The sequence below is a fragment of the Salmo salar genome, unplaced genomic scaffold, assembly GCF_965601325.2.
Source record: "Salmo salar unplaced genomic scaffold, fSalSal1 ptg000177l, whole genome shotgun sequence".
In the NCBI taxonomy this organism is placed as follows: domain Eukaryota; kingdom Metazoa; phylum Chordata; class Actinopteri; order Salmoniformes; family Salmonidae; genus Salmo; species Salmo salar.
The window spans coordinates 1,228,913-1,250,648 of record NW_027675325.1 but is presented as its reverse complement, the minus strand read 5'-3'; the positions used below and the strand labels follow the sequence as shown (position 1 = coordinate 1,250,648).

At 41.6% G+C, this 21,736-nt stretch overlaps 1 protein-coding gene and 2 long non-coding RNA genes across 3 annotated transcripts; all 3 read left to right on the top strand.

The window, feature by feature from the left end:
* Positions 1–8,502: 8,502 nt before the first annotated feature.
* LOC145867052 (uncharacterized) lies at positions 8,503–11,697 on the top strand. The gene is made up of 3 exons (XR_014383205.1): positions 8,503–8,747; positions 11,182–11,280; positions 11,581–11,697. It is a non-coding gene; the product is annotated as an uncharacterized LOC145867052 (long non-coding RNA).
* A 167-nt stretch (positions 11,698–11,864) lies between these two features.
* On the top strand, positions 11,865–17,876 carry LOC145867067 (NLR family CARD domain-containing protein 3-like). The gene is made up of 5 exons (XM_082971111.1): positions 11,865–12,070; positions 12,200–12,428; positions 12,807–14,604; positions 14,837–15,010; positions 17,687–17,876. The coding sequence occupies exons 2-5, from the start codon at positions 12,218–12,220 to the stop codon at positions 17,874–17,876; spliced, it is 2,373 nt and encodes a 790-aa protein (XP_082827237.1). The 5' UTR covers positions 11,865–12,070; positions 12,200–12,217.
* Positions 17,877–18,116: 240 nt separating this feature from the next.
* LOC145867080 (uncharacterized) lies at positions 18,117–20,399 on the top strand. Its single transcript, XR_014383211.1, has 3 exons — positions 18,117–18,311; positions 18,578–18,624; positions 19,078–20,399. It is a non-coding gene; the product is annotated as an uncharacterized LOC145867080 (long non-coding RNA).
* The last annotated feature ends 1,337 nt before the right edge of the window (positions 20,400–21,736 follow it).

Genomic DNA, 21,736 nt, shown 5'->3' with positions numbered 1-21,736 from the left:
GGTAGTATGTACATGTAGGTATGGTTAAAGTGACTATGCATAGTATATGATGAACAGAGAGTAGCAGCAGCATAAAAAGAGGGGTTGGCGGGTGGTGGGACACAATGCAGATAGCCCGGTTAGCCAATGTGCAGGGAGCACTGGTTGGTCGGCCCAATTGAGGTAGTATAGACATGAATGTATAGTTAAAGTGACTATGCATATAAGATAAACAAAGAGTAGCAGCAGCATAAAAGAGGGGTTGGGGGGGCACACAATGCAAATAGTCTGGGTAACCATTACCTGTTCAGGAGTCTTATGGCTTGGGGGTAAAAACTGTTGAGAAGCCTTTTTATCCTAGACTTGGTGCTCCGGTGCCGCTTGCCATGCGGTAGTAGACAGAACAGTCTATGACCGGGGTGGCTGGGGTCTTTGACAATTTTTAGGGCCTTCCTCTGACACCGCCTGGTGTAGAGGTCCTGGATGGCAGGCAGCTTATCCCCAGTGATGTATTGGGCTGTACGCACTACCCTCTGAAGTGCCTTGCGGTCAGAGGCCGAGCAATTGCCGTACCAGACAGTGATTGAACTGGTCAGGATGCTCTCGATGTTGCAGCTGTAGAACCTTTTGAGGATCTCAGGACCCATGCCAAATCTTTTTAGTTTCCTGAGGGGGAATAGGCTTTGTCGTGCCCTCTTCATGACTGTCTTAGTGTGTTTGGACCATTCTAGTTTGTTGTTGATGTGGACACCAAGGAATTTGAAGCTCTCAACCTGCTCCACTACACCACCGTCGATGAGAATGGGGATGTGCTCGGTGCTCCTTTTCCTGTTCCTGTAGTCCACAATCATCTCCTTAGTCTTGGTTACGTTGAGGGAAAGGTTGTTATTCTGGCTCCACCTGGCCAGGTCTCTGACCTCCTCCCTATAGGCTGTCTCGTTGTTGTCGGTGATCAGGCCTACCACTGTTGTGTCGTCACAGCTAATATGTGGAAGATCTATTCCTGTATGGACAAAGTGCCTCTGATCAAGGATGACTGATCAGGTCCTCCTTGTCCCTGTAATCAGCAGCTGCTGTTTTAGGGGGGGGGGGGGGGGGGATAATTACAGTGGCAGTTCAGAGAAAAAAAATATCCATTCAGAAAGTTTCCTTAAAGTAGTCTGTCTGAACTCCATCTCGTAATAAGAGACAGATTTTTACCTTTACATTTTTACCAGCTCAGAGATTCAAACCAGCAACCTTTCGGATACTGGCCCAACGCTCTAACCACTAAGCTACCTGCATGACTCAAGTAGTATTGTACTGCCGTCCCAAGTAATATTTTACGTGGTGACTTTCACTTTTACTTGAGTAATTTTCTATTAAGGTATTTTTTACTTTTACCCAAGTATGACAATTGGGTACTTTTCCACCACTGCTCATTAGAGTCCTCCAGCCACTTTGAACAACATGATCTTTCATAGACACTGCTTCCCACAAGGGAATGACTGCAGCAGGTCATGATTAAAGACAGTACAGTATGACGATAGACAGAATGACTGCAGCAGGTCATGATTAAAGACAGTACAGTATGACGATAGACAGAATGACTGCAGCAGGTCATGATTAAAGACAGTACAGTATGACGATAGACAGAATGACTGCAGCAGGTCATGATTAAAGACAGTACAGTATGACGATAGACAGAATGACTGCAGCAGGTCATGATTATAGACAGTACAGTATGACGATAGACAGAATGACTGCAGCAGGTCATGATTAAAGACAGTACAGTATGACGATAGACAGAATGACTGCAGCAGGTCATGATTAAAGACAGTACAGTATGACGATAGACAGAATGACTGCAGCAGGTAATGATTAAGGACAGTACAGTATGACGATAGACAGAATGACTGCAGCAGGTCATTATTAAAGACAGTACAGTATGACGATAGACAGAATGACTGCAGCAGGTCATGATTAAGGACAGTACAGTATGACGATAGACAGAATGACTGCAGCAGGTCATGATTAAGGACAGTACAGTATGACGATAGACAGAATGACTGCAGCAGGTAATGATGTAGGACAGTACAGTATGACGATAGACAGAATGACTGCAGCAGGTCATGATTAGAGACAGTACAGTATGACGATAGACAGAATGACTGCAGCAGGTCATGATTAAAGACAGTACAGTATGACGATAGACAGAATGACTGCAGCAGGTCATGATTAAAGACAGTACAGTATGACGATAGACAGAATGACTGCAGCAGGTCATGATTAAAGACAGTACAGTATGACGATAGACAGAATGACTGCAGCAGGTCATGATTAGAGACAGTACAGTATGACGATAGACAGAATGACTGCAGCAGGTCATGATTAAAGACAGTACAGTATGACGATAGACAGAATGACTGCAGCAGGTCATGATTAAAGACAGTACAGTATGACGATAGACAGAATGACTGCAGCAGGTCATGATTAAAGACAGTACAGTATGACGATAGACAGAATGACTGCAGCAGGTCATGATTAAAGACAGTACAGTATGACGATAGACAGAATGACTGCAGCAGGTCATGATTAAAGACAGTACAGTATGACGATAGACAGAATGACTGCAGCAGGTCATGATTAAAGACAGTACAGTATGACGATAGACAGAATGACTGCAGCAGGTCATGATTAAGGACAGTACAGTATGACGATAGACAGAATGACTGCAGCAGGTCATGATTAAAGACAGTACAGTATGACGATAGACAGAATGACTGCAGCAGGTCATGATTATAGAAAGTACAGTATGACGATAGACAGAATGACTGCAGCAGGTAATGATTAAAGACAGTACAGTATGACGATAGACAGAATGACTGCAGCAGGTCATGATTAAAGACAGTACAGTATGACGATAGACAGAATGACTGCAGCAGGTCATGATTAAAGACAGTACAGTATGACGATAGACAGAATGACTGCAGCAGGTCATGATTAAAGACAGTACAGTATGACGATAGACAGAATGACTGCAGCAGGTCATGATTATAGACAGTACAGTATGACAATAGACAGAATGACTGCAGCAGGTAATGATTAAAGACAGTACAGTATGACGATAGACAGAATGACTGCAGCAGGTCATGATTAAAGACAGTACAGTATGACGATAGACAGAATGACTGCAGCAGGTCATGATTATAGACAGTACAGTATGACGATAGACAGAATGACTGCAGCAGGTAATGATTAAAGACAGTACAATATGACGATAGACAGAATGACTGCAGCAGGTAATGATTAAAGACAGTACAGTATGACGATAGACAGAATGACTGCAGCAGGTCATGATTAAAGACAGTACAGTATGACGATAGACAGAATGACTGCAGCAGGTCATGATTAAAGACAGTACAGTATGACGATAGATATAATGACTGCAGCAGGTCATGATTAAAGACAGTACAGTATGACGATAGACAGAATGACTGCAGCAGGTCATGATTAAAGACAGTACAGTATGACGATAGACAGAATGACTGCAGCAGGTCATGATTATAGACAGTACAGTATGACGATAGACAGAATGACTGCAGCAGGTCATGGAAAAGACAGTACAGTATGACGATAGACAGAATGACTGCAGCAGGTCATGATTAAGGACAGTACAGTATGACGATAGACAGAATGACTACAGCAGGTCATGATTAAAGACAGTACAGTATGACGATAGACAGAATGACTGCAGCAGGTCATGATTAAAGACAGTACAGTATGACGATAGACAGAATGACTGCAGCAGGTCATGATTAAAGACAGTACAATATGACGATAGACAGAATGACTGCAGCAGGTCATGATTAAAGACAGTACAGTATGACGATAGACAGAATGACTGCAGCAGGTCATGATTAAGGACAGTACAGTATGACGATAGACAGAATGACTGCAGCAGGTCATGATTAAAGACAGTACAGTATGACGATAGACAGAATGACTGCAGCAGGTCATGATTAAAGACAGTACAGTATGACGATAGACAGAATGACTGCAGCAGGTCATGATTAAGGACAGTACAGTATGACGATAGACAGAATGACTGCAGCAGGTCATGATTAAAGACAGTACAGTATGACGATAGACAGAATGACTGCAGCAGGTCATGATTAAAGACAGTACAGTATGACGATAGACAGAATGACTGCAGCAGGTCATGATTAAGGACAGTACAGTATGACGATAGACAGAATGACTGCAGCAGGTCATGATTAGAGACAGTACAGTATGACGATAGACAGAATGACTGCAGCAGGTCATGATTATAGACAGTACAGTATGACGATAGACAGAATGACTGCAGCAGGTAATGATTTAGGACAGTACAGTATGACGATAGACAGAATGACTGCAGCAGGTCATGATTAGAGACAGTACAGTATGACGATAGACAGAATGACTGCAGCAGGTCATGATTAAAGACAGTACAGTATGACAATAGACAGAATGACTGCAGCAGGTCATGATTTAAGACAGTACAGTATGACGATAGACAGAATGACTGCAGCAGGTCATGATTAGAGACAGTACAGTATGACGATAGACAGAATGACTGCAGCAGGTCATGATTAAAGACAGTACAGTATGACAATAGACAGAATGACTGCAGCAGGTCATGATTAAAGACAGTACAGTATGACGATAGACAGAATGACTGCAGCAGGTCATGATTAAAGACAGTACAGTATGACGATAGACAGAATGACTGCAGCAGGTCATGATTAAAGACAGTACAGTATGACGATAGACAGAATGACTGCAGCAGGTAATTATTAAAGACAGTACAGTATGACGATAGACAGAATGACTGCTTCTCCAATAGAAATCCCTGATCACACTTGCAGGTGATGTCATGGCGACGTTGGCTAGCTAAGCTCATGCGTAGAAACACGTCATCGGGTCTAACGGTTGCCTCGCGCTGACCTGTGCACGTGCACGCCATTAAAACAAAGGCACTCCGACGAAAATTAAACGTGTCCCGATGTTGGACTAATAACATGTTCAGCTACTGAAGACATCGGCTCTAATCTAGTGGACTAATAACATGTTCAGCTACTGAAGACATCGGCTCTAATCTAGTGGAGTAATAACATGTTCAGCTACTGAAGACATCGGCTCTAATCCAAGATTGTGCCTTTTCGATTTTGAGAAAATTAACAACCAAGGAAGAATTTTTCACTTCTCTCTGACTTCTCAGATAGAAGGACTGTCTTAACTTGCATAAAACGTTTGAATGGAAACCTAGTTAGACACCAAAAAGTTATTTTGGGTAACTTTACAAAATGTGGACAAAACAAAATACCTTAGACAACGTGGGATCATTCTGTAAAATAAATGATGGCAGAAATGGAGGTGGAAAGGACTTTATGCACATATATTGATATAATAATCACCATATGGAAATAAACCTGGAGACATGTGATGCACTATATATCCTAAAGTATGTGGACATCCCTTCAAATGAGTGGATTCGGCTATTTCAGCCACATCCGTTGATGATATGTGTATAAAATCGAGCAGAGTGCCATGCAATCTCCATAGACAAACACATTGGTAGTAGAATGGCCTTACTGAAGAGCTCAGTGGGTTTCAACATGGCACCTGTCCATAGTATGCCACCTTTCCAACCAGTCAGTTCATTATCAAATGTCTGCCCTGCTAGAGCTGCCCCGGTCAACTGGAGGTGCTCTGTACATACTAGATATTCATTGTCAAACCGCCATTTTGGATTCTTCCAATAACTGTATAGTGGTTTTTTATACATTTGATCTTTTTGGGGGCTCCCGAGTGGCCTAAGGCACTACATCTCAGTGCAAGAGGCGTCACTACAAACCCTGGTTCAATTCCAGGCTGTATCACAACCGGTCGTGATTGGGAGTCCCATAAGGGTGGTGCACAATTGGCCCAGCATCGTCCGGGTTTGGCCGGGGTAGGCCGTCATTGTAAATAAGAATTTGTTCTTAACTGACTTGCCTAGTTCACTATGGATCTACAAACAGGTTAGCTTCTTTAAAGCATTTGAAGTGTGTTCTGTGTTACTTCTTTGTCTATCCAATACCAACTGAATGGTGAATGAATGTATTTACAGTGAATCAATCAATCCAGTGGGATTATTGTGTGTTCTGTGTAATTCCTTCCTCTTTTCCAATACCAACTGAATGGTGAATGTCTGGTGTCATTTTGTCTTCTTGTTGTATGTGAGAATAGAAGTTGTTTCTTAGGGGAAGGGAACTGTTTATTTTTTATTCTGTATATTGGAACAAAATTCAACTTCAGTTGAAGAACTGGGATGAGCTACAAACCTCATTGTGGGGTAGGACACATGTTATAAAGATGGTTACAGCTCCTAAACTGAATAACGGCCACATGTTATAAAGATGGTTAAAGCTCCTTAACTGAATGACGGACACATGTTATAAAGATGGTTACAGCTCCTAAACTGAATAACGGCCACATGTTATAAAGATGGTTAAAGCTCCTAAACTGAATGATGACCACATGTTATAAAGATGGTTACAGCTCCTAAACTGAATGACGGACACATGTTATAAAGATGGTTACAGCTCCTAAACTGAATGACGGACACATGTTATAAAGATGGTTACAGCTCCTAAACTGAATGAAGGACACATGTTATAAAGATGGTTACAGCTCCTAAACTGAAAGACGTCAGCAGCATGTTTCCAATGTCCATACCTGCCTACACCTTTAACACCAGAGACAAAATTATTAATCTGGACTATTAAAAGGACCAGGATGAACCAAGCTAGTTTACAGACAAAGACTTAGAAGGGAGGATTAAAGCTCCCTAACATGTAATTATATCAAGAAGACTTTATAACTGCCCTGATAGGCTCTTTATTGACAACTCTAATAGGCCAACTTGGGTCGACATGGAAGAAGAACTTAATGCCCCATTTGGACCATCATATTATCTGAACACTTAAATGTGGGACTGCAGAATCCCATCATGTCCCAAACTAAGAAATATGGAGTCAGATAAATAAGAGACAGACATCTTCACCTTTCCTGACAAGCTCTGCTTCGTTATAGAACAACCATGAATACACATTAGGAGGAAAGGTGGTTGTCTGGAAAGAGTAGGAGAGGTTTTGTTTTAGCCTCAACACTGATACATTTCACTTCTGCTTTTAGTGTCAACTTGAATTAGAGTGTGGCTGTGGAAGACTGGTCCCTTGATGATGTCTGCAAGTGGCTGAGTACCAATGATCTCCATGATTCCATCCCATCATTCCAAGGTTCACAATCTGTCTGCAGAATGCCAACTCTATTCAACTGTCCACTTTGCAACAAGCCTCCTTTCTCTGTGTCCAGACTACTCACACATATTGTCCTCTATCAGCAGCATGAACCACATGTTGTAATGACCTGTGGAGTTAATGGGTGTGGGGAAAACAAATAGATGTTTCAGCATCTATCGGTCACACATCTACCAAAACCACAGAGAGATTTTAAGAGCCAACTTAGATGAGAATTGCCCTCATGATGAATTTGAGACTGGGACTGATCCCATTGAAGATGACATGAGTGATGTAGAGAGTCTGCCAGAGGCTGAATATGTTCAAGCCACAGAGATCAACACTGAGCAGCTAATTGAAGATCTCTAAAACAATATCTGTCTTTTTATTTAGTAAATCAGGAAAGAACACTGCATCCCAGCTACGGTACAGAATAACATTGTTGAGGACCTCAGAACCATTTTGGATGCATTTATGACCCACTACAGTGATCCCCTCAGGTTTCATCTGACAAATAAATATGGTTGAACATGACGATCTCAGGGACTTGCTTAACAACTCTGCAGTATTTGAGGAATGCATTAGATGCATAAGCTCTGAGTGATGCTGGAGCATTACTGTGTGAAAGAATTGGACAACTGAAGTACCACTGAGCAACAAAGAAGGTTATAAAACAAGGTCATTTCAATACAGCTACATTTCCCCCAGGCTATATGAATATAAAGACATGAGACAAAACAACCATAATGAATCAGATTACATGGAGAGGGGGGACCTGATCCTAGACCATAATAAATCAGATTACATGGAGAGGAGGGGACCTGATCCTATATCATAATGAGTCAGATTACATGGAGAGGGGGGACCTGATCCTAGATCATAATGAATAAGATTACATGGAGAGGGGGGACCTGATCCTAGATCATAATGAATCAGATTACATGGAGAGGGGGGACCTGATCCTAGATCATAATGAATCAGATTACATGGAGAGGGGGGACCTGATCCTATATCATAATGAATCAGATTACATGGAGAGGGGGGACCTGATCCTAGATCATAATGAATCAGATTACATGGAGAGGGGGGACCTGATCCTAGATCATAATGAATCAGATTACATGGAGAGGGGGGACCCAATCCTAGATCATAATGAATCAGATTAAATGGAGAGGAGGGACCTGATCCTAGATCATAATGAATCAGATTACATGGAGAGGGGGACCTGATCCTAGATCAGCACTCCTCCTCTGGGACACTGCCTGTATAAAACAGAACACATTGTTGTAAAGTCTAGGTTCAGCAGGTGTTTACTGCCATCTAGTGGATGATACCAATAAAACACTTTATTTTCAGGGTGGGGAGACGGCTGATTGAAACCGAAAGTAAAGTTGTTCTTTTGTTCAGGATCCATTTTGAGACGACAGAGCAGAAGACACTATATGGAGATTATTGAAAAATAAAGTAAGTATTTCTGAACAATAATCTATTCTAATGGACAGAGTAAGAGAATGAATACTAGGAATGATATATTACTAGTTAGTAGAACTGCTACTTGAGCTGAGTTGCTGACAGACAGCAGTTTTCAAAGTGGAAACTAATCAGTAGGTCTACATGTTATCAGTAAAACGTCTGGTAAAGATGGTGGAGGAGCTTTTACATTATATGGTTTTATGTTTATCTCAGGGTTTATCAATCCTTTTGTTCTTACCAGCACTTACACACCTGATTCAACTAATCATTAAATATTTCAAGACAGTTTAATATTTGAGGCATACAAATGAACATTCTCAAATTAAAACCTTTTGGGTTTGTAGGCCTGTTAACAATTATTATAGTCCTACAGTAATTCACATTCTGGAGGAAAAAACACAGCTAAACTTGGTTACGAGTAAATGATATGTTTATCTAAAATAATGTAAGAGAGACGTCTTGAAGAAACGCTTCTGGGTTTAGAACTCTGTGTCTCAGTGCCTTGCGACAGTGGGAAGTTCGTTTTGCATGGCCCGGTGCTACAGGTGAGTGGAGTTTTATTTTAAGGAACAATAGAATGGTCTAAAATGCGTAAACTCTGCGCACCCGGGGAGCCGGGCAATGCAAAACGAATTCACCCAGTGGCCGTTGCTTTATTTCCTTATATGAAACTGAAAGTAACTTTGTAGCCCACGCAGTTACAAAATGTCTGTTGAAACTGTGGCTCATATGTCTCTAGAACGTTAGAACAGTGGTGGAAAAAGTACTCAATTCTCATACTGGAGTAAAAGTAAAGATACCTTAATAGAAAATGACTCAATTAAAAGTGAAAGTCACCCAGTAAAATACTTCTTCAGTAAAAGTCAAAGTATTTGGTTTCAAATATAATTAAGTATCAAAAGTAAATGTAATTGCTAAAATATACTTAAGCATCAAAAGTAAAAGTAAAGTAGTGATAATTTAAAATTCCTTTTATTAAGCAAACCAGACGGCACAATTTTCTTGTTATTTTAATTTACGGATAACCAGGGTCACACTCCAACACTCAGACGTCATTTAAAAATGAAGCATTTGTGTTTAGTGAGTCTGTCAGATCAGAGGCAGGGGATGACCAGGGATGTTCTCTGTTTAGTGAGTCCTCCAGATCAGAGGCAGTAGGGATGACCAGGGACGTTCTCTGTTTAGTGAGTCCTCCAGATCAGAGGCAGTAGTAATGACCAGGGATGTTCTCTGTTTAGTGAGTCCTCCAGATCAGAGGCAGTAGGGATGACCAGGGATGTTCTCTGTTTAGTGAGTCCTCCAGATCAGAGGCAGAAGGGATGACCAGGGATGTTCTCTGTTTAGTGAGTCCTCCAGATCAGAGGCAGTAGTAATGACCAGGGATGTTCTCTGTTTAGTGAGTCCTCCAGATCAGAGGCAGTAGGGATGACCAGGGATGTTCTCTGTTTAGTGAGTCCTCCAGATCAGAGGCAGTAGGGATGACCAGGGATGTTCTCTGTTTAGTGAGTCCTCCAGATCAGAGGCAGTAGGGATGACCAGGGATGTGCTCTGTTTAGTGAGTCCTCCAGATCAGAGGCAGTAGGGATGTTCTCTTGATAAGTGTTCAAATTGGACCGTTTTCTGTCCTGCTAAGCATTCAACATGTAACGAGTACTTTTGGGTGTCAGGGAAAATGTAAGGAATAAAAAGTACATCATTTTCTTCATGAATGTAGTGAAGTAAAAGAGAAAGTTGTTAAAAATATATTTCTCAAAGAGATAATAAATGAATGAGAACAATTGACATTCAAGAATTAGTCACTGTGTTAACCACAACCAACATGCTGGATCTCTGTTTAGTTGTTACTGTGTTAACCACAACCAACATGCTGGATCTCTGTTTAGTTGTCACTGTGTTAACCACAACCAACATGCTGGATCTCTGTTTAGTTGTCACTGTGTTAACCACAACCAACATGCTGGATCTCTGTTTAGTTGTCACTGTGTTAACCACAACCAACATGCTGGATCTCTGTTTAGTTGTTACTGTGTTAACCACAACCAACATGCTGGATCTCTGTTTAGTTGTCACTGTGTTAACCACAACCAACATGCTGGATCTCTGTTTAGTTGTCACTGTGTTAACCACAACCAACATGCTGGATCTCTGTTTAGTTGTCACTGTGTTAACCACAACCAACATGTTGGATCTCTGTTTAGTTGTCACTGTGTTAACCACAACCAACATGCTGGATCTCTGTTTAGTTGTCACTGTGTTAACCACAACCAACATGTTGGATCTCTGTTTAGTTGTCACTGTGTTAACCACAACCAACACGCTGGATCTCTGTTTAGTTGTCACTGTGTTAACCACAACCAACATGCTGGATCTCTGTTTAGTTGTCTCTGTGTTAACCACAACCAACATGCTGGATCTCTGTTTACAGGGGTCAGTGCTCTAAAATGAGTCTCTCTGGGGAGAGAGAGGAGGGGGGCCCTGCCTCCAAAATGCATCTCTCTGGGGGACATGACACCAAAGCTAAGAGGTGAGATAACAATTTTATGATAACAATATTGAGCCGGTCGGTCACATTTGAGAGTGAGGGAGATATATAACATTTTGCATAAAAAAACATGATTTTTGTCTCTCTGAAATGAAACCATCAAGTGATAGATTTTAAACAAATCCTTGTCTGTGAGAGATGTAATAATTAATACATAATTTCTTTAAACAATAAAAGCTCATTTCTGTAAAGTGATATGTAGCGTTTTGGAACTCTTCTTATGTTTCCCATCTGAGATCAGAGTAGATGAGAGATGTAATGTTTGTCTCTGTTGTGTTGAAGCCCAATCAAGCAGGAGAGACCAGCCTCCCCTGTCCCCAGCTGTGTGTCCATGAAGAGTGACCGGTCTATGGGTACACCTATAGTGTTTAGAGAGGGAGACTTTTCTACTGAACAAAGGTAAGAAGAACTCATGGGTCATGGTCAGTGAGTTAAACAACACTGTCTCTAGTCATTTCTCCTCTCCCATTTTCACATTTCTTATTGTTGTTTTCATAATCCATAGGCTAATCCTTTAGTCCATTTTCATAGTCCTAAAACAGTGTGTGTGTGTGTGTGTGTGTGTGTGTGTGTGTGTGTGTGTGTGTGTGTGTGTGTGTGTGTGTGTGTGTGTGTGTGTGTGTGTGTGTGTGTGTGTGTGTGTGTGTGTGTGTGTGTGTGTACTGTAATCTCATGTTTTGTCCACAGAAACCAACAGGAGAGATCAGAGTCAGAGATTCTCAGTGGTCAGTCTTCCCAGAGTCATCAAACAGACCTGGACTCCATATTCAGTGTATGTGATCCTGTTATGTACATTTGTTTTTGTTTTCCTCAAGTAAAGTTGATCTGTCAATTATTCATGAATGTGTTAATGAGAAAGCATTTCTTCTCTTGCTTAACTTATTTACTTGATTTATTTTAGTTGCTTGAAGAGAAAATTATGACATTTGTGAAGAACGAGCTGAAAATGTTCAAGAGGATTCTTAGTCCTGAACTCCCAGAAGGCTTTGAGAGTCCGAAGCAGGATAAGGAAGTGGTGGATGCTGAAGATGAGAAGCAGGAGAGCAGTGCCAGAGAGGGGGCTCTCAAGATCACACTGCACGTCCTGAGGAAAATGAACCAGAAGGAGCTTGCTGACACACTGGAGAAATGTAAGATCTGTCTGCCTCATGTTGAATGATGTTTTATAACGTTTAAAAGCTGTAGCTAAAGTACAGCTAAAGTAGCTGTGTAACTCAATGATATTGTAGCAACCTTAACACAACACCTAGTGACCTCATCAAGTAGCAGAAGGGATGTGTTGTGGTGATTCATTTAGAGAGACAGAGAGAGACAACATTAATAATACCATCAATAATACCAATAATAATATAATCAGTCACACCAGTCTGTAATGCATTATGAAAACATTTAACATTTATACAGTCAGTTAAGAGAATAAATGATTATAATTTAAACTTTATAACAGTCCTACAATACTGTAGGCATTAAAACAGACGTAATATTAATATCCTCTGTGTTATTTCTAGATTCAGATGATCCTGCTGTGATTTGCCAACGTGAACTCAAATCTAATCTAAAGAAGAAGTTTCAATGTGTATTTGAGGGGATCGCTAAACAAGGAAACCCAACACTTCTCAATAAGATCTACACAGAGCTCTACATCACAGAGGGAGGAACAGGAGAGGTCAATAATGAACATGAGCTGAGACAGATTGAGACAACAACCAGGAAACAAGCAAGACCAGAGACTGCAGTCAAATGTAACGACATCTTCAAACCCTTAACTGGACAAGACAAACGTATCAGAACTGTGCTGACAAAGGGAGTCGCTGGCATTGGAAAAACAGTCTCTGTGCAGAAGTTTATTCTGGACTGGGCTGAAGGAAAAGCAAATCAGGATGTTCAATTTGTGTTTTCATTCCCTTTTCGGGAGCTGAATTTGATGAAAGAGGACAAACACACTTTGATTGAACTTCTCTATCACTTCTCAATGGAAATCAAACAATCAAGAATCTCCAACTACGACAAGTACAAAGTTGTGTTCATCTTTGATGGTCTGGATGAGTGCCGACTGCCCCTAGACTTCCAGAAGAACAAGATCTGTTGTGACGTCACAGAGTCAACCTCAGTGGATGTTCTGCTGACAAATCTCATCGAGGGAAATCTGCTTCCCTCTGCTCTCCTCTGGATAACTACCCGACCTGCAGCAGCCAATAAGATCCCTTCAGGGTGTGTTGACCAGGTGACAGAGGTACGAGGGTTCAATGACCCACAGAAGGAGGAGTACTTCAGAAAGAGATTCAGTGATGAGGACCTGGCCAGCAGAATCATCTCACACATAAAGACATCAAGGAGCCTCCACATCATGTGCCACATTCCAGTCTTCTGTTGGATTTCTGCAACAGTCCTCGAACACATGCTGAAACATAAGACAGAAATGATGCCCAAGACTCTGACTGAGATGTACACACACCTTGTGGTGTTTCATACCAAACAGAAGAATGAAAAGTATCTTGGGAAAGAAGAGACAGGTCCACACTGGAATAACGAGAGCATTCTGTCACTGGGAAAACTGGCTTTTCAACAGCTAGTGAAGGGCAATCTGATTTTCTATGAAGAAGACCTGAAAGAGGCCGGCATTGATGTCAATGAAGCCTCAGTGTACTCAGGATTGTGCACACAGATCTTTAAAGAGGAATGTGTTCTGTACCAAGACAAGGTGTACTGCTTTGTTCATCTGAGCATTCAGGAGTTTCTGGCTGCTGTGTATGTGTTCCTCTCATTCATCAACAACAATGAGAATCTCATGGACAAACAGCAAATAAAGTACAGTATATTTTCTTTGCTGTACAGAGATAAGTCTGAAGTTACTGTCTACAAGAGTGCTGTGGACAAAGCCTTACAAAGTGAGATTGGAAACCTGGACCTGTTCCTCCGCTTCCTTCTGGGACTCTCACTGGAGTCCAATCAGAAGCACTTACGAGGTCTACTGACAAAGACAAGAAGCAGCTCACAGAGCAATGAAGAAACAGTCAAGTACATCAAGGAGAAGATCAGGGAGAATCTCTCTCCAGAGAGGAGCATCAATCTGTTCCACTGTCTGAATGAACTGAATGACCATTCTCTAGTGGAGGAGATCCAAAGCTACCTGAGCTCAGGAAGTCTCTCAGAACCCAACCTGTCACCTGCACAGTGGTCAGCTCTGGTCTTTGTGTTGCTGACTTCAGAAAAGGAGCTGGATGTGTTTGACCTGAAGAAATTCTCCAGATCAGAGGAAACTCTTCTGAGGCTGCTGCCAGTGGTCAAAGCCTCCAGAGCTGCTCTGTGAGTAAATAAAATAACATATAAGAAGTATTCATCAGGAAGAAATATTATGTTTAGAGAAAAATATGTATTATAATATGTATATTGAAAAACATATTGAATAAATGCATTGATGGAAGATGAATCTATATGTTGTTTGGGAATATGAACCACATGCATCTACCGTTGTCCTTCTACACTACTGGTGTTAAATTAACAGTGTGTTTGTGAAGTCATGATGATCTCGTTGCAGGCTGTCAGGCTGTGGAGTCACAAAGAAAGGCTGTGCTTCTCTGGTCTCAGCTCTGAAGTCAAACCCCTCACACCTGAGAGAGCTGGACCTGAGTAACAATGACCTGAAGGATTCAGGAGTGAAGCTGCTCTCTGCTGGACTGGGGAATCCCAACTGTAAACTGGAGACACTGAGGTCAGTATTCCTGTAGTTGGTCAACAAGTGATAACTGTTCACCAGATCCACATGTGTTTACCAGAAACACATAGTCCACACCATATGTGTTTGGACAGTGAAGCTTATAGTTTTAAATGTGGTGCTATGCTCCAGCATTTTGGATTTGAGATAGAATGTTTCATATTAGGTGACAGTACAGAATGTCACCTTTTATTTGAGGGTATTTTCATACATAGCTGTGTTACTGTTAAGAAAGGAAAGCACTTTATGTATTTAGTTCTCCCATTTGAAAAAGTTGTACATATTCGGACAAATTCACTTATATTGTATTAAAGTTGTCATAAGTTTAGTATTTGGTCCCATGTTCCATGCCTGCAGTGATTACATCAAGCTTGTGATTCTACTAACTTGTTGAATTCATTTGCAGTTTGTCTTGGTTGTGTTTTGGATGATGTTTTTCCTAATAGAAACTGAATGGTAAATAATGTCCTGTCATTTTGGAGTCACTTCACTTGTATTGTCAGTAAGAATAGAAGATGTTTCAGAACACTTCTACATTCATGTGGATGCTACCATGATTATGAATAATCATGAATGAATCATTAATGATGTTTATTGTAAAGGACCACAGGTCCAGGGCTCAGCAGGTGTTTATTGTAAAGGACCACAGGTCCAGGGGCAGGCAGAAGATCAAAAAGGGTCCAAAAAGGCAACAGGCAGGGAAAAGGCCGTGGTCCGGGAGATCAGGCAATAGGTTGATAACAGGAAATCCTATAGGCTAAGGTACAGGCAGGGAATAGGTTGATAACAGGAAATCCAATGGGCTAAGGTACAGGCAGGGTATAGGTTGATAACAGGAAACCCTATAGGCTAAGGTACAGGCAGGGAATAGGTTGATAACAGGAAATCCAATGGGCTAAGGTACAGGCAGGGAATAGGTTGATAACAGGAAATCCAATGGGCTAAGGTACAGGCAGGGAATAGGTTGATAACAGGAAATCCAATGGGCTAAGTTACAGGCAGGGAATAGGTTGATAACAGGAAATCCAATGGGCTAAGGTACAGGCAGGGAATAGGTTGACAACAGGAAATCCAATGGGCTAAGGTACAGGCAGGGAATAGGTTGATAACAGGAAATCCAATGGGCTAAGGTACAGGCAGGGAATAGGTTGATAACAGGAAATCCTATAGGCTAAGGTACAGGCAGGGAATAGGTTGATAACAGGAAATCCTATAGGCTAAGGTACAGGCAGGGAATAGGTTGATAACAGGAAATCCAATGGGCTAAGGTACAGGCAGGGAATAGGTTGATAACAGGAAATCCAATGGGCTAAGGTACAGGCAGGGAATAGGTTGATAACAGGAAATCCAATGGGCTAAGGTACAGGCAGGGAATAGGTTGATAACAGGAAATCCAATGGGCTAAGGTACAGGCAGGGAATAGGTTGACAACAGGAAATCCAATGGGCTAAGGTACAGGCAGGGAACAGGTTGATAACAGGAAATCCAATGGGCTAAGGTACAGGCAGGGAATAGGTTGATAACAGGAAATCCTATAGGCTAAGGTACAGGCAGGGAATAGGTTGATAACAGGAAATCCTATAGGCTAAGGTACAGGCAGGGAATAGGTTGATAACAGGAAATCCAATGGGCTAAGGTACAGGCAGGGAATAGGTTGATAACAGGAAATCCAATGGGCTAAGGTACAGGCAGGGAATAGGTTGATAACAGGAAATCCAATGGGCTAAGGTACAGGCAGGGAATAGGCAAAAGGTGTCGTTAGGGAGGCAGGCAAAAACATCATACACGGGAGGAGTAAATTAAAGGAAACTCAGCGCTCCGCATAGCCTTGTGTCACAAATCAAACATTACATCACAATGATGGGGGTGCAAAGAACTGAACTAAATGGTTATAATGACATACAGGTGTGTGAACAGGTGATCAGAATTCAGGTGATTCAGATCTACGTCTTTGAGAGTTGCAAGCAGACGTTACACCATCCACTATTTTAATATTGGGCAAAACACAACCCATAACACAACCCAAAACACAACCCATAACACAACCCAAAACACAACCCATAACACAACCCAAAACACAACCCAAAACACAACCAAAACAAACTGCAAATGCAACCAATGAGTTTACAACCAAACACTAAACTTTTGACTACTTTAATACACTATAAATGAACTGGTCAGAATACTTATGACTTCTTCAAATAGGAGGACTAGATACATAAAGTGCTTTCATTTTTCTAAATGGTGAAACAGATATGTATTAAAATACCCTCAAATAAAAGGTGACATTATATACTGTCACCTCATATGAAACATTTGATCTGAAATTCAAAATGTTGGAGTTTAGAGCCACATTTAAAATGTCAGCTTCACTTTCAAAATAGATATGGTGTGGACTGTATACTCAATACAATCTAAATCTGATACCTCACTGTCTGTCTTTTGACTGATACTGCTTTTAAACTGGTCTGGTCAGTCTACTCAAATATTCATACTGTACATATTTCTCTCTACAAGTAATATGATAATTTAAAATAAAGATACATTAATTTATAAATAGATATGGCAGGTTTCAGGACACTGATGTATCTGAATATGATGAAAAAATATACTGCCACTATTTTCATCACAAAGAATATCAGTGTGGTTTTAATATGATTTGAATCTTTGCAGGATGTCATGTTGTCTAGTCACAGAGGAAGGCTGTGCTTCTCTGGTCTCAGCTCTGAGGTCAAACCCCTCACACCTGAGAGAGCTGGACCTGAGTAACAATGACCTGAAGGATTCAGGAGTGAAGTTGCTCTCTGCTGGACTGGAGGATCCCCACTGCAGACTGGAGACTCTGAGGTCAGTATTCCTGTAATTGGTCAACAAGTTTTTGTATTTGTATTAATTGGATCCCCATTAGCTGCTGCCAAAGCTAAAATATTTGTACTATACATTTTTCTCTCTACAAACAATAATTTGATAATTTGTCATTTCTAAAAATGATACATTCATTTCTGAATAGATATGGCAGGTTTCAGGACACTGATGTATCTGAATATGTTGAAGAAATATACTGCCACTATTTTCACCACCAAAGAATAGCAGTGTGGTTTTAATATGATTTGACTCTTTGCAGGCTGTCAGGCTGTCTAGTCACAGAGGAAGGCTGTGCTTCTCTGGTCTCAGCTCTGAGGTCAAACCCCTCACACCTGAGAGAGCTGGACCTGAGCTACAATCACCCAGGAGACTCAGGAGTCAGACTGCTCTCTGCTGGACTGGAGGATCCACACTGCAGACTGGAGAAACTCAAGTATGTAGAGGGTTTATGTCAATGTTCATATCAGACATGATTGACTTTTCAGGCTAGGTAATACAAACATTCTGACCACCACTTGGACAAAGTTATATGCGTGTGTGTGTGTGTGTGTGTGTGTGTGTGTGTGTGTGTGTGTGTGTGTGTGTGTGTGTGTGTGTGTGTGTGTGTGTGTGTGTGTGTGTGTGTGTGTGTGTGTGTGTGTGAGAGAGAGTTCAGGTGTATCCCTCAATGACTGTCTGTTTTTCTGCTTATCGCTACAGTGTGGAAAATAGTGGAGAGAACAGAATGAAACCTGGACTTAGAAAATGTGAGTGTTGACTGCTGTGAAGAATATGACTAAGAATAAGTCTTAATTCAAGTTAAGTCAAAGACCACCATCATTACTAACTTGGTCATATTAAAGATCAGCTGTAGTTCTACAGAAGCAGAAATCAGGGACACCAACGTTTACAAAGAGTTGATATGACAGTGTGTGTGTGTGTGTGTGTGTGTGTGTGTGTGTGTGTGTGTGTGTGTGTGTGTGTGTGTGTGTGTGTGTGTGTGTGTGTGTGTGTGTGTGTGTGTGTGTAATTAATGTGAATAAGTGTGTATTATATTACCATACAGTATAACATATGATCATTCAACAAGTCTCAAGTTACCTTAACTTCTCCTTTTGATACCTAGAAACATCTACATTAAATGAATTAGTGAAAAGTGAGTTAACATTCTAATGTGAATGATGATGATTTCTAATATTGTGTCTGGTTTCATCCATCAGATGTCTGTGATCTCACACTGGACCTAAACACAGTAAACAGACACCTCTCTCTGTCTGAGGAGAACAGAAAGGTGACATGGAGGAGAGAGGAGCAGCCGTATCCTGATCACCCAGAGAGATTTGAGGACCGCGGACAGGTGCTGTGTAGAGAGGGTCTGACTGGGCGTTGTTACTGGGAGGTAGAGTGGAGTGGGAGAATGGGGGCTGATATAGGAGTGACATATAAAGGAATCAGCAGGAGAGGATGGGGTGATGACTGTTGTCTTGGATGTAATGACAAGTCCTGGAGTCTGATCTGCTCTGACAACAGATACTCTGCCAGGCACAATAATAATCTCACTACCATAGACGTCCCCTCCTCCAGCCCCCACAGAGTAGGAGTGTATCTGGACTGGCCAGCCGGCACTCTGTCCTTCTATAGAGCCTCCTCTGACACACTGACCCACCTGATCACATTCACCTCCACATTCACTGAGCCCCTCTATCCAGGATTTAGGGTTTATGATGTTGGCTCTTCAGTGTCCCTGAAATAACACACACACAAACACACACAAACACACACACACACACACACACACACACACACACACACACACACACACACACACACTGGACACACACACACACACACACACACACACTGGACACAAACTGGACACACACACACACACACACACACACTGGACACACACAAACACACACACACACACACACACACTGGACACAAACTGGACTCACACTGGACACAAACTGGACACACACACTGAACACACACACACTCAACACACAGACACACACTCAACACAGACACACACTGAACACACACACACACACACACACACACACACACACACACACACACTGGACACACACACACACTCAACACAGACACACACTGAACACACACACACACACACACACACACACACACACACACACACACACACACACACACACACACACACACACACACACACTGGACACACACACACACACACACACACACACTGAACAAACACACACTCTGGACATACACACACACACACACTGGACACACACACACACACACACACTGGACACACACACACACACACACACTGGACACACACACACACACACGCACACTGAAACACACACACACACTGGACACAGACACACGCTGGCCACACACAGACACACACCGACACACACACACTGACACACACACACTGGACACACACACGCTTGACACACACACACTTGACACACTGGATACACACACACCAACACACTGGATACACACACACACACACACACACACACACACACACACACACACACACTGGATACACACACACAAACACACACACTGACACACATAAACACTGACACACACACACACAATGGACAAACACACACTGGACAGTCACACATGTCAGGCTTGTAATATTTTCTGATCTTTTACCACTTTGCATTTTTTATGATATATTTTACTGTTTGTGTTTGTACCACAGGAGGTTGGTGGGACCTTATTTAGGGAGGACAGGTTTGTAATGGCTGGAGTGGAATAAGTGGAATGGTATCAAACACGTGGTTTCCATGTGTTCCATTTCATTCACTCTGTTCCAGACATTATTATGAGCCGTCCTCCCCTCAGCAGCCTCCTCTGGTATGTACTGTCCTGTATGTGAGAGAGCTCCAACAAGGAATTACAATGTATGTATTACTTTTAATACCTGCAAATGGCAAATAAACTACTGGAACTCCTTATGAATGTCTGCAGCCGACAAGAGGTGAAAATATTACCGGAATATTCTGCAAAATGTTGATGAAGACGTCACTCAATCCACCCAAAACAACATGCAGTCTTTCCACAAGACTCCCATGAAGTTATAGTGTGACGTTATGAGTCGACGTTAAAGTAACATTCTCACAACATACTGCACTTGTTTTATCCTGTTTTAGATGTATCCTCTGTTTAAACATTTAAACTCTTACAATAACACCGTTAAAATACCAATGTGATCATTTCTTGTCTTTTTATGTTGGAAAAACAAATTGTACAATTATATGTGGACATACGCTCCATAGTTGTACAAGTATACATGGATATATTGTACTTTTCATAATAAAACATACTTGAAACAAGAAAAAGCATGTTAATTGTGAAAACAATTTCGTTATTGATTTTTACATTGCTTCTCCCTGTCTCATGTTGACGTTTGTCATGAATCTTGACCTGGAGGCAGAACTGTGCGATTTCCTCTAGATATGTCAGCTGCAAAGTCAGAATTGGCTGTGGAAAATAATGTTGTTTTATGGTCTTAATTTAAGGGAAGGATTAGCAGTGTGGTTAGGGTTGAGGTAAGGATTAAAATCTGATTGTATTACTTTGTGCCTGTGCCAGCTAGTGAATACTTTGCTGAACTGCCTAGAGGGCAAGATTCATACCAATAAATGCCAACCTGCCTCCAGGGCAAGATTCATGACAATAAATGCCAACCTGCCTCCAGAACAAGATTCATGACAATAAATGCCAACCTGCCTCCAGAACAAGATTCATAACAATAAATGCCAACCTGCCTCCAGGGCAAGATTCATGACAATAAATACCAACCTGCCTCCAGGGCAAGATTCATGACAATAAATGCCAACCTGCCTCCCAGTCATCCCCTCCTTA

Bases quoted from the DNA above. Each gene is read 5' to 3' on its own strand.
- LOC145867067 (XM_082971111.1), top strand. From the start codon at position 12,218: ATGACATTTGTGAAGAACGAGCTGAAAATGTTCAAGAGGATTCTTAGT. The intron at 12,429-12,806 runs GTAAGATCTGTC...TGTTATTTCTAG, and splicing joins TGCTGACACACTGGAGAAAT to ATTCAGATGATCCTGCTGTG. The intron at 15,011-17,686 runs GTCAGTATTCCT...GAATCTTTGCAG, and splicing joins TGTAAACTGGAGACACTGAG to GATGTCATGTTGTCTAGTCA.